Source organism: Trematomus bernacchii, unplaced genomic scaffold, assembly GCF_902827165.1.
Source record: "Trematomus bernacchii unplaced genomic scaffold, fTreBer1.1, whole genome shotgun sequence".
NCBI lineage: Eukaryota > Metazoa > Chordata > Actinopteri > Perciformes > Nototheniidae > Trematomus > Trematomus bernacchii.
The window spans coordinates 238,622-251,851 of record NW_022987647.1 but is presented as its reverse complement, the minus strand read 5'-3'; the positions used below and the strand labels follow the sequence as shown (position 1 = coordinate 251,851).

Sequence of the window (13,230 nt, the reverse complement as noted above, 5' to 3'; positions counted from 1 at the left end):
ACTAAGTGCTATTCATTTTCTTGACGGGGAAGTGCAGTGTAAATGGGGGGCTTATATGCATTTGAAAAGCAATATAAATCACACAGTTCGTATACAATAGGCATTAAAAGCACCATCGATAACCATTGCCCTTCTCCTATTCAAACCAAAAGAGAAAATGCAGATATTACACTCTGAAAAGAAAGGGTAGACATATCTGTACTCTTAGTGCCAAGTAGCTAAGCTATTCATTCGCAGAAATGTAAAGTGATCTATCTAAGTTCTATTCATATTCTTGACGGGAAGAGTTAGTATACAATAGAGTTAGAGTTAGTATACTTTAAAAGCCTTCTCCAAATCAAACCAAGATATCTTGGGTATTCACTCAGAGGGGGGTCGGTGAACCGGGCAGAGTTTTTCGCCGGTCAACGTGTGTGAAAGTTTAAAGTTCAATCTTCCTTATTGAGCTTTATAACAAATTAATAACGACTATATATTATAATAAAACTATATATTGAGCTTTAAAACAAATGAATAACGAATGAATAACGACTATATATTATAGGAAATGAATAACGACTATATATTATAATAAAACTATATATTATTATAAAACTACATATATAGTTATATAATAAAACGACTATATATTATAATAAAATAAACACCGGCTGTTGTTATGCCTGCTGTAACGTTTACTTACTCCGTTCTCCGCTTAAGTAATTATGCCGTTACAAGCTTCATAGTTGTATTTATCATCTAAATTTGCCGAAACAAGTTTAATATTCTGAAAGCCAAGACTTTGTTTATTTGAAATCAGATGAAAACAAACTGTAACGGGCCCATTTTATTCATATTCCGAGTCATAAAGACTTTATTTAAAATAAACATTTATAACTAGTTTAGGTTGTTTGAGAGGTACAGCTACCATTCTTTAATTAGATGTTTGATAAGTGCAGATCACATAGTAAAACACGTATACAGATACATTATTTTGTATTTTTATTAAATTCGACAATGTCAATTTCACTTTCCACTATGTACACCGTTGTTTTTCACAACCAATGGCAGAACTTTATTGAGGCCTGTAATTAGTCAACTACAGGTCTCTTGGGTCAGTCTTTTTCTTCCAAAAAGCTTGTGACAAGATGTTATTGCTCTTGGGGCATTAAAAACAAGATTTTAACTTTAGTTTTTTATATAATATCTGCATTTTCTATTGTGAAAAACTAAGTCTTAGTTATTTAATATATAGCGCCATCTCCTGGTTAAACCCTGAAATTGGAGAATAGTGGGAGGGCCTAACATTCCTGGATACTGGTCTTTGGCAGGTCTTAGGCAGGTAACTGGCTGGCAGTAGGCAGGAAGCTGTATGCTGGCGTCCAAAATAAGAGGCTCCATCTGTAATTAAGGATGTTCTTTTGAAGTTGTATGGCGTGGGAACTAATGTTTAATTATTTTATTAACTATAAGGAAGTCCCTTCTGAAGTTGTGTTAGGGTAATAATAATTAAAAAGATCTTAATGACCCCTTGATCCTGGCCTTTTATTGTTTAATTTAACTGTAAAACTTTATATTTTTATTGAATAGTTTCTGAGCTTTGATGTTCTGTGAGGCTCTCTGCAGCTGTCTTGGAAAATGTTTGATCTGTTTTTGACGTCACATCCTTCTCCCCCCTCCCCCTTGTCCCTCTTGCCCCCTTCCTGGGGTTAAAGAGATGTGTTAGACATTTCAAAATCTAAATAAGATCAAAAAATAAAAGATTCTGGGACATCCCCTTCTCTCTCTCAATAAGGTATTAAGGGAACTTTAGATCCAAAAGAGCATGTAACAGTCTTACAATTTGGAGACACCCCATCTAAGGGGAAAAATAATCACACCTCACATCCCCCCCCCCACACACACACTAGATTGTGACCCGAAAAGGCAAGTTTTGTGATTTTAACACTTTTTTGACTGAAACTATACAGTTTTTGATAACTTTACTGATTTTGCTTTTTCTCTCTCACCAAGGTACTGTAAGATACACTTTTATGTATGCAAAACCTTAAAACTAGAAAAATGAAGTACATTGTCTGAATAGATTTTCTTTAAGACTGTGACTCTTAAAAGGCACTGTGATTTTAACGCTAATTCAGTGGAACAATCCAGTTTTGTTAACATCAATTCTTTTTTCTCTTTTCTTGTGTTACTAAGATACTTTTAGATGTACACTTTGATGTATGCAACACTTAACAACTGGTAGAATATGAAGTACTTTGTAAGGAATTGGGTTTCTTTAAATGGCAGTTATTTTTATTTTAAAGGAGAGGTGTCATGGCCATTTCCACTGATCATAATTCCATTGTTGAGGTCTACTAGAATAGATTTATATTGTGCATTTTTCCAAACTCACATTGGTTTCTCATACAGCATCTCTGTAAACTACGTGTATTCACTGAATTTCACTCTCTGCCTTTAACGGCTCGTTGTAGCTCCAATAGCTCCAGCCCCCACCCTCCCTGTGAGCACAGTGTGCTCTGATTGGTCGGGACGTTGTGAATCGCGCTGAGCTCCGTGGAGGTGTTGTTTCCTTGTTTAGGATACACAGCCAAACTCATCCTGAGCACACACAAAGTCACAGCCGAAGTAAAAACAATAAGTGTGGCTTGATATTGAGTAAGACAAAGGTTGATAAACGCTGTGAGAATGGGTCTGCAGAGAGAATTTGGCCACGATCCCAACTGTCTGTTATCAGCCTGCAGCCAGGGAGGAGAAATCAGCAGAGCTCCCTGCTCCCTGCACACAGATGTGTGTGTGAGGAAGTCCGTGGATTGGTCAATTTGGACCAATCAGCGGGGGCTTAACGTAACGGCTCCGCGGAAGTAACGTAACGGCTCCACGGATTGGTCCATTTCGTTCCGGGTACGGCTTGACATGCCGTCCCGGACGAATTAAATGGACAATGACGTATCTCCAACGAGGCGTTTTGGGAAGGTATTTTCTGTGTTAGAGTTTTACTCACTACAGGGTGTACTTTGAGGGTTTTGACTCTGCAGACCGTTTACATGCATAAAAACCTTCATAACACACAAGGGGACGGGTAATAACCGGAAAAGCATGACACCTCTCCTTTAACACTTTTTCAGTTAAACAATGTAGGTTTTTTCTGATAACCTTAAATATCTTTGCTATTTTCTGCGACCAAGATACTTTTTGATACACTTTTATGTAGGAACATTTTACAACTAATAGAATGTCAATTACTTTGTAACAAATGTATTTTCTTAAAGACTGTGACTCTAAAAGGCAAGTTTGTGATTTTAACACCTTTTTACTGACACTAAGCAGAGTTTTTATTTTTTCTCTCGCCAAGATACATTTAGATACACTTTTATTAATGCAAAACCTTAAAACTAGAAAATGAAGTACTTTGTCTGAATAGATTTTCTTTAAGAGTGTGACTCTTAAGGCCCTGACACACCAGGCCGAAATCGGCCGTTTTCTTTAGTCGGACGACGAAGCGTGCCCTGTCGCCCAAACTCAATTTGGTGTGTCCCGCACCGTCGGCCGTGATACGCCTTATTTGGCCTTTCATGGCCGACGCACGGCCGTTTCAACACAGGCAGTCGGACAAAGAAATCACTCTGATTGGCTGTTCAGCTAGCGAATCAGTGCATGAGAAGCGAAACGGTTGCTTGAGAATGTCTTCCACAAGCAACACTCCAATGGCTGATAGCACGAAACATGTTTTCGATGGACGAGAGTTCAAATGGAACGCACACGCTATTTGTTTGTTTAGATCACGCAGTCTGTTCTTCTTCTCTGTCTTCCGGTTGTTGCCTCTTGTGAATGACGAATACACACTGCCGCCGCCTGCTGGTAAGGAGAGTTATTGCCACTCACGCAGTGTTCGAAATGGGGGGGAGCCAGGGGGAGCTTGGCTCCCCCGAAGAGGGAGGGAGCTCCCCCGACGCCGACTTTGAGAATAGGGGGAGCCCCAAAAAATCGTGCATATTTGTGTCACACAGATTAGAAATGTTGAGTTTCTGTAAATAAAAGTTCTTGAAATAAATTATAGTCATTGTTCATTACAGTTTCTGAATATTCGTTTTTTTGTGAATATTTCTGTGTGTTGCCTTCTGTACTTGGCGGTGCTGCATTATTTATGCTACTTACGTTGCTATGGTTACGGTGGTGCCGGCGCGGTATTTGAAATGTTCATATTGATATTGTTTACTTTTAACTCTGGCTTTGTAATAAAGAAAATTGCGAAACGAAAACAGCCAAGCCTTGCAGCTTTTGGTTTCACAAGTAAAGAAGCAAAGGAGTCTAAAAATGAAAATGTCAACCGAACAACTTTTAGTTCGCCAGCTGTAAGCGGCGTTAGGGTCGATTTTGACAGCTCCACACTGAGGGAAAGGCCTGCCGATGCGGAGCCATAAGAGGCTTCAGAAGAGGCTTCAACAACGGCGACAGCCTCCGGTTCGACCTGCACTAGCGAACATGACGCTGACGATGCCCATGACGGCCTGCCTTTTAACTGGACACTGAAAAGATGGAGTGAGTGGAAAGAAAAGTATCCATGGCTTTTCATAAAAAATAAAAAATGTGGATGTGAGATTTGCAAAGAGGCAAAAACTATATTGATCTCCTTGCCGCTCTCAGAAAAGCTTGAGTGCACCTTTCACCAGAATGGATTCAGGGAAAAGTCAGCTGTGATCAACAAAATAACCTGCGAAAAAAGATCTATAAGCACCATAAGAGCCAGGCACACGAAAAAGCAATCGCAATTTCGGAGATGAGAAAGAAAGATGTCCTACCAAACAAGGTATTAGCAATCAATGCTGATCTAATGCAGGAAACATATACATCGTTCAGATAGGTCAAATCTTCACTATTCGTTGGGTGGCTAGTAGTTTTCAGACTGAGAAAGCTGTCTGGAAAGATTATCCCGCACTGGCACGCCAATTCAAAACAGCAACAGACGACACATCATCTCGCAGTGACACAGAGAGACAGAAATTCAGGGTTGTTGGTTGTTCCTAGAGTCTCTAAAAGTACAATGGGAGCCAGAGCCTTTTCTTATCAAGCTCCACATTTGTGGAATCAGCTTCCAGTTTGTGTTCGGGCGGCAGACACCCTATCCGTTTTAAGAGTGCGCTTAAGACCTTCCTTTTTGATAAAGCTTATAGTTAGGGCTGAGATTCAGCCCCTAGTTTTGCTGCTATAGGCTTAGTTTGTCGGGGGACACCTTACTTCTTCCTTCTCTATACCTGTGTACTCTCATGTTCCCAATAACCCAGCTTCCCCAAATTTCTTTTTGGTGTCTATATACGCCGGGATCCAGAGTCATGGATGATCCTGTTGCTGTGGTCCTGAGTCCTGGATCGCGAGCCCTGGATCTTGAGTCGTGGCTGTGCCTGCTGCTGTGGTCCTGGATCATAAGTCCTGGATGGATATCCTCGTGGATTCATCTTCTTATTATAGACACATGCATTTCCAAACATTTGGACTACCTATGTTGCAAATGTGTTATCTTTTCAATTTACACACGGCATCTATTGCACATCTGTCCGTCCTGGGAGAGGGATCCCTCCTCTGTTGCTCTCCCTGAGGTTTCTCACATGTTCCCCTTTAAACTGTGGGTTTTCTCCGGAAGTTTTTCCTTGTACGATGTGAGGGTCTAAGGCGCCGTTTACACGAGGAGAAAACTGCTTGTATCTGCATAGTTTCGCGTGCGTATAGCCCTATTATTTACACGAGGCCGATAGAAACTGACCCCACAAACGATAACGGGTCCCAAGGTGGATAGATTTGCAAACGAAACGCTCTGGGGGGTCAACCGAGTCCGTGTAATCACGAATATTTCCTGAAAAAATAGCACCTCTCCTGCTCACTGCTGTAGCAACCATCAAAAATAGCTGTGTTAATTAAACGCACAAGGGGTTCTTGAATGAAATAATATTATAAAAGGCAAACCAGAATTGTTAACGCCCAATATACTCCTTAAACAAAATAAACAGAGTCAGATTTCATGCATTGATCCATTATATTGACAAAGGAGCGATCTCACCCGGTGTTTGTAGAGAATATCTCTCTTTCTGAGCCGTCCTCTCGATGCAATATCCACAGAGACGTGCTTCTTGGTTTCTTTCAGTTAACTTCCCCGTTGCATTTATCCATATGCTGAGGAAATGACTATATCCCGCTGAATACCAGCAATCGCCACACACACTGACTTCCTCCTGTCAGTAGCTACTGCTAGTGCTACTGCTACTGACCATGCTACAGATATTAGTGCAAAAATATACAGCTCCTCTACCACAACCATCAGCAACAACAGATTCGGTTTCTTTCAGTTTCTTTCAGTTTCAGTTTCAGTTTCGGGGCTTAAACAGAAGGGTAGCCATGGCAACATTGCTGCGGGGCTGCTCCAGGCTGCTCTTCTTCGCGGTTTTTGGTGTATTTTGGCGGAAGTTACAGCACCACTTACAGTCCCAGCATATGTACTACAGCGTTTCCAGCGGCCTCGTTTAAACAGACACGTTAAATGAAACAAATGCATGTGAACGGAAGACTTTTTTGAATACGCATACTGTGCATAAACGCACACGGGACGAGGTGCCGTTTACACGAGGACAAAACGGCTTGTATCTGCATAGTTTCTCTTGCGTATAGCCCTATTATTTACATGAGGCCGATAGAAACGGACCCCACAAACGATAACGGATCCCAAGGTGGATAGATTTGCAAACGAAACTCTCTGGGGGGTCAAACGAGTCCGTGTAATCGCCTCTATACGAATATTTCCTGAAAAAATAACGATAGCCCCGCCTCTCCCCACCTCTCCTGCTCACTGCTGTAGCATGGCCAGTAGCCATCTGTAACGGACAACTATCAAAAATAGCTGTGTTAATTAAACGCACAAGGGGTTCTTGAATGAAATAATATTATAAAAGGCAAACCAGAATTGTTAACGCCCAATATACTCCTTAAACAAAATAAACAGAGTCAGATTTCATGCATTGATCCATTATATTGACAATTTTCCAGCCAAACAACACAAACAAAATTAAACAGTCCGCTCTGCGATACACCAAACTTGTCTTTACTGCCTAATCCAGGCCATTATTGTTCATTGCTCCTGCGCCCGTCGGCGGCAAAAAGAGAAATGTTTGTAGGCCTATTCAGGCTATAATCCACACAAAAAAACGAAACACAGGACCGGCATGTCCCAGAGGAGCGATCTCACCCGGTGTTTGTAGAAAATATCTCTCTTTCTGAGCGCGTCCTCTCCACGGAGACGTGCTTCTTGGTCGGTCGATGCAATATCCACAGATTCGGTTTCTTTCAGTTAACTTCCCCGTTGCATTTATCCATATATTTACATGCTGAGGAAATGACTATATCCCGCTGAATACCAGCAATCGCCACACACACTTCCTCCTGTCAGTAGCTACTGCTAGTGCTACTGCTACTGACCATGCTACAGATGTTAGTGCAAAATCTACAGCTCCTCTACCACAACCATCAGCAACAAGTGGACATGGAGAATTACATGAACTACATGTTGCTAAATCCACCGCGGGGCATAAACAGAAGGGTAGCCATGGCAACATTGCTGCGGGACTGCTCCGGAGTCTTCTTCGCTGCTTTTGGTGTATTTTGTGGCGGAAGTTACAGCGCCACTTACAGTCCCGGCATATGTACTACAGCATTTCCAGCGGTCTCGTGTGAACAGACACGTTAAGTGAAACGAATGCATGTGAACGGAAGACTTTTTTGAAAACGCATACTGTGCATAAACGCAAACATTCCCGTGTGCACAACGCCTCAGGCATTTGTACGGTCTTGGATCAAAGCTGGCCACAAACCCTCCACATCATGGGTTCCGGGACCGAACGCGAAGAAGAAGCCGCCCAGGTCCCTGTGGTCGCTTTTACAGTAAGGTAAGAGAGTCAATTTTACTGTTTGAGCTTTGTGTTTGTTTGGACTGGCCCCAGTCCTACTGTTGATATATTTGTTGACACACACACACACACACACACACACACACACACACACACACACACACACACACACACACACACACACACACACACACACACACACACACACACACACACACACACACACACACACACACACACACACACACACACACACACACACACACACACACACACACACACACACACACACACACACACACACACACACACACACACACACACACACACACACACACACACACACACACACACACACACACACACAATCTTATTACAGAACTAGCGCCCGAACAGAGTTTATCTTTATATCTCAACGACATTAACGACTGCTAATGCTGCTCTTTCACTTAAACATTTTTCCATCAGAGAACCAGCAGGGCATTTTCTTTTCATTGTGAAGCAGCTATAGGTAAACCATTGTTTTTCATGAGTTGACAAAGCTTGTTAAATAGAAAGTGGTCTAAACAATAAGACATTCTGCAATATTTCATAGAAATAAACAAGAAAAATAATCTCCAGTGAGCCCTCCACAGTTTTGTCAAACAAATTACTTTTATATGTCTTGTATATTTTGGATTTAAAAAATGTAAATTCCCTTTGTTATGTGTCATACAAAAGGCAGTCTCTAACAAGTGACTAAATGAGATTACTTAATTTCTGTGGGTAAAACTTTGCAAAGATTACGGCAGTAGTTAACTTAAAATGTGTGAATTCAACAAGATGAATCCTTTGAGAAGGGACATCCAGTCTGACAGGTGGTTACAAAGTAGAACAGCATCAGCAGAAAGGTCATGTTTTATTGTTGGACACTCCACTATGAGAACTTACTGCCAATTCCTGAAGCTCAATAATCACTATGCCACTAACTAGTTGTAATATCTGGCCTGGAAACAGATTATTTTGAGTATCATCATGGCCTTTCAGTAGTTTCACTCTATATGGGAAATGACAGCCTTTTGGCCTTATCTAGGGCAAAGCTCTCCAAATCCATGAACAGTAGAAATGCATAAGTAAACAGAAATAGTGCTGAAAACAGCAGGCAGTAGTTACGTCTTGCATTTGAGAATATTCAACGAACATGAGAAGGCATACTTCATGTGTGAAAAAAGAAGCCAAACAGAGAATGGCGCTGAAGTTGCACCCTGACTCCGAGCTCATCAGAGTAAATGATTCTGCTGCCAATCCCAAAGGGAGGGGGGTCATTCACTGTGCTGCCCTCTTTTAGAAAGATACGCTATATCTCGATAAAAAATAGAAGTGGCTCTGAATGACATGGGGCTTGTGAAGACATACTGTTTTCAATTATTTATATTATAATTCAGCAAACTTTTGGGACCATGTACAGTACACATACCATCACTCCCTAACTTCCATTCAAATGGAAAATGGATGTCAATATTGTTGCAATGTTTCACAATGCAGTATGTCTTGCTTTGGGCAGGCCCCATCCTTCTAAGCATGTTTAGACGGATAAAAACAAATCTAATAACTTGACAAGACACATGTAATGTGAGTAGCTGTAGTTTCAGGACCATGGACAGCGCTGCGCGTGTGTGCACTGACCCGGGTGCTGAACGTAGTGGAACATATCTACAGGTTTTATTTATTGTTGGCAGAGGCTACAGTCTGTTTGTTAATTCACTTGTTTATGGAACCAATTTGTGCAAAATTCAGCTCCATGGGCTGTCGCTGTCATTTATACAATTGATATACTGTCATCATTGCTCGTCATACATATAGTCATGTGTCCTGCTCCTTCATGGCTCAAATCACGGCATGACAAAGATCTGCAGGCCCTGGATCAGCTTCTTTTTTTTTCATCATGTTTGACTGCGGGGTCATTTCTAATATTTGTGTTGCTATCTGGACACTTGTGATTTGATCAGCATCTCCTTCAAGTACACAAAGAATATCTTCAATCTAGCGCCATTATATAAAAATCCAACATTGACACAAAACAGTCTCAACAAGACAATCAGTGATTTGCAACAATCACCATAATATCCATTAAAGGCAGGTATTAGAGGTTTAGCTACTTTGGTGTGAAGCACAAAGCAAACCGCGTTTATGTTCTGGGGGAGCAACATGCTCTATGTCCCTACAAATGCTTATGTCATATTTTCAACTAAGTAAGCCTTTTCTTTAACACACACACACACACACACACACACACACACACACACACACACACACACACACACACACACACACACACACACACACACACACACACACACACACACACACACACACACACACACACACACACACACACACACACACACACACACACACACACACACACACACACACACACACACACACACACACACACACACACACACACACACACACACACACACACACACACACACACACACACACACACACACACACACCACACACACACACACACACACACCACACACACACAGCACACACACACACACACACACACACACACACACACACCACACACACACACACACACACACAATCTTATTACATAACTAACTCCCTAACATAGTTTATCTTTATATCTCAACGACATTAACGACTGCTAATGCTGCTCTTTCACTTAAACATTTTTCCATCAGAGAACCAGCAGGGCATTTTCTTTTCATTGTGAAGCAGCTATAGGTAAACCATTGTTTTTCATGAGTTGACAAAGCTTGTTAAATAGAAAGTGGTCTAAACAATAAGACATTCTGCAATATTTCATAGAAATAAACAAGAAAAAGAATCTCCAGTGAGCCCTCCACAGTTTTGTCAAACAAATGGCAAGTGTTTACCTACCTTAGACCTGAGAGCCCAGTATTCCTCTGTGCCATATTCCAAATGATTGAAAGCAGTCAGATAGTCAAAACTGATGATCGCTGTCTGCGGACAAAGAGAGCAGAGACAAGGAAAGACCTAATGAGTAAGCAATTATACTTATTTCTCAAAACCACAGTATGATAGAAAATGATTTTACTGCTCTCCCGTTGTTGTTGTTGTTGTTCTTGTTGACATGTCAAACTCAAGGCCCGCGGGCCACTTCCGGACCGCTGTACAGTTATATCTGGGCTGCGAGAACATTTCCTAACTATCATAACTGGCCCACCTGTATAAGACTTACACCGCTGATACTCAAAGTCCCAGAATGTACTGCATCAGCCAGAGCACCAAGACATTCTAGAAAGGAAAGGAGATATTGACGCCCGACAATTCCTTGCGGCAGCAACATTTACAATGATGCACATCACGCAAATGGACGGACGTTAATAACCTACGCACACGTTGTTATCTGCACCTTCCTACTGCTTTATTGCACACTGATGAGACGTCAGAAGTCACCTAAAAAGAAATGGCCAAACGAAAAGTGGACTCTGAAAACAGGGGCTTTCAAGACAGGTGGGAGGGACAGACACCTGTTTACTAGAATTTGCAGGAAAGCCGTTTGTCTTGTTTGTGGAACTGGCGTGGCCAAATTCAAAGAACATAACAAAAGACGGCACTATTGCCACTTTTCTACCAAACCGGTTTCAAGGCCGGTTCCGGGCTAGAGCCTGATTAAGCTCTGGTTCTTCCTGTTTCCACCGCAGCGGATCCGGCTCTAAGTACCAAAAACCGGTTCTTAGCTGCCCCACTCGGCTACACGGCAAAAACCAAGAACCAAGAACCAATACGTCACGCGGAGGGGGGCGAGAATAACTTTAGCAATAACAGTTCATGGCGAGTACGGCATTTTTGCACTAATGTACATTCTCAAATATTGAAGTGACTGTTATTTTGTATATATTGATTGTTGTGTTTTTATTTAGGTCCTAACATATACATGCAATATAGGGCTGCACGATTTGGGGAAATAATCAAAAAAAAAGAAATTCTGACAGATATTGCGATTCGATTTGCGATATTTGTTTTTAAGCGACCCAACGGAAGTTTATTGTAAAATGCGGCCATATCTCCGGCTAGGAAGGTCGTATCAACGTGCTCCCGTCTCTAGCACCCCCGCAGCCCGAGCTACGAGTGAAAGAACTAAACTTACATGAAACTTCCGTTGGGTTGCTTTAAAGTCAAGCTTCAGTTTAAGATTCACCCTGTAATAGAAACATGTGATGGAGCATTACTAACCTGACTCAGATGGTTTGTTTCACCAAACCATCAAGGAAAGCTCCATTGGAAGCCATTTGGAAAAGTATTTCAAAAATACTTGGCAGGTGATTGGATCAATCTGTCTATCACCTACTATCATGGGCCACTTCTGATTGGTTAACAATGACTGGTACATGGGGATCACAGCACTTCTGATTGGTGTGGATGACTGACACACAAGAAGAACAAAACATTCTTTATTTATTTTATTAAACTTAAAAACAAAAAAACAAAAAAATATCGCAGGCTTTGCGATTTGATAATTGCATCATTTCAAATTGCGATTTCGATTTAAAATCGATTAATCGTTCAGCCCTAATACAATATATACATATCTGCACACATATTTTTATACACATTTGTTTTATATTCGGGATTGTGGGAAACGGTATTTCGATCTCTCCTAGAAAGACAAGGTAAACTATGTGCAACTATGTGCATTTAAAAATAAAAAAGAGGAATAGTTTCGGCGAAAACTAAAAGGTACCATGGGGTCAGATTATAATTTTCCAAAGGGGGGTTCGTTCAGATGTGTGTATCTCACACTCCACTGTAACTGTAATTCATGTATCTTTGCTTTTAAATGAATGTTTTTAGATATCATTTTATAATATGTTTCTTAATGCTATTAATGTCTTTCATTTTTGTAAAGCACTTTGAATTGCCTTGTGTTGAAATGTGCTATATAAATAAACTTGCCTTGCCTTGCCTTGCCTCTCTGTCTGTACACAAAAACTGGAAGATTGACAATAAACTTGACTTTGACTTTGATACAGCAGGAAACACTTTGTGGTAAAGCTCTTAAAATGGAATGTCCTTAGCACCGTAGCACTTACAGTTAACTTTATAAGAGGTAAAGGCTTAAGTCACCGCCAGTTTCAGTATTTTCTTGAGGATTCCAAACATGCCGATGTGCCCTATCACACAGAGGTGAGATGGCTAAGTTAAGGGAAAGTACTGAAGAGATTTTTTTACTTGCATGAGGAAATCTACCAGTTTTTGGAAAGTTAAGGGAAAGATACCAGCTCAGAAATTTAAATTTGAACTGTTCAGCAATCCATTTGCAGTTGAAGTGGACGTTAACCTCCAATTGGAGCTGATAAACCTCCAGTGTAATGAC

The 13,230-nt window shown here is 41.1% G+C and overlaps 1 protein-coding gene across 1 annotated transcript in view; it reads right to left on the bottom strand.

Moving 5' to 3' along the window:
* LOC117485549 (aarF domain-containing protein kinase 1-like) overlaps positions 1 to 13,230 on the bottom strand; it is a 72,573-nt gene that overhangs the window by 35,086 nt on the left and 24,257 nt on the right. The window contains exon 3 of the mRNA XM_034134130.1: positions 10,770 to 10,853. Within this exon, the coding sequence (XP_033990021.1) occupies positions 10,770 to 10,853 (84 nt within the window). The remainder of the gene's footprint in view (positions 1 to 10,769; positions 10,854 to 13,230) is intronic.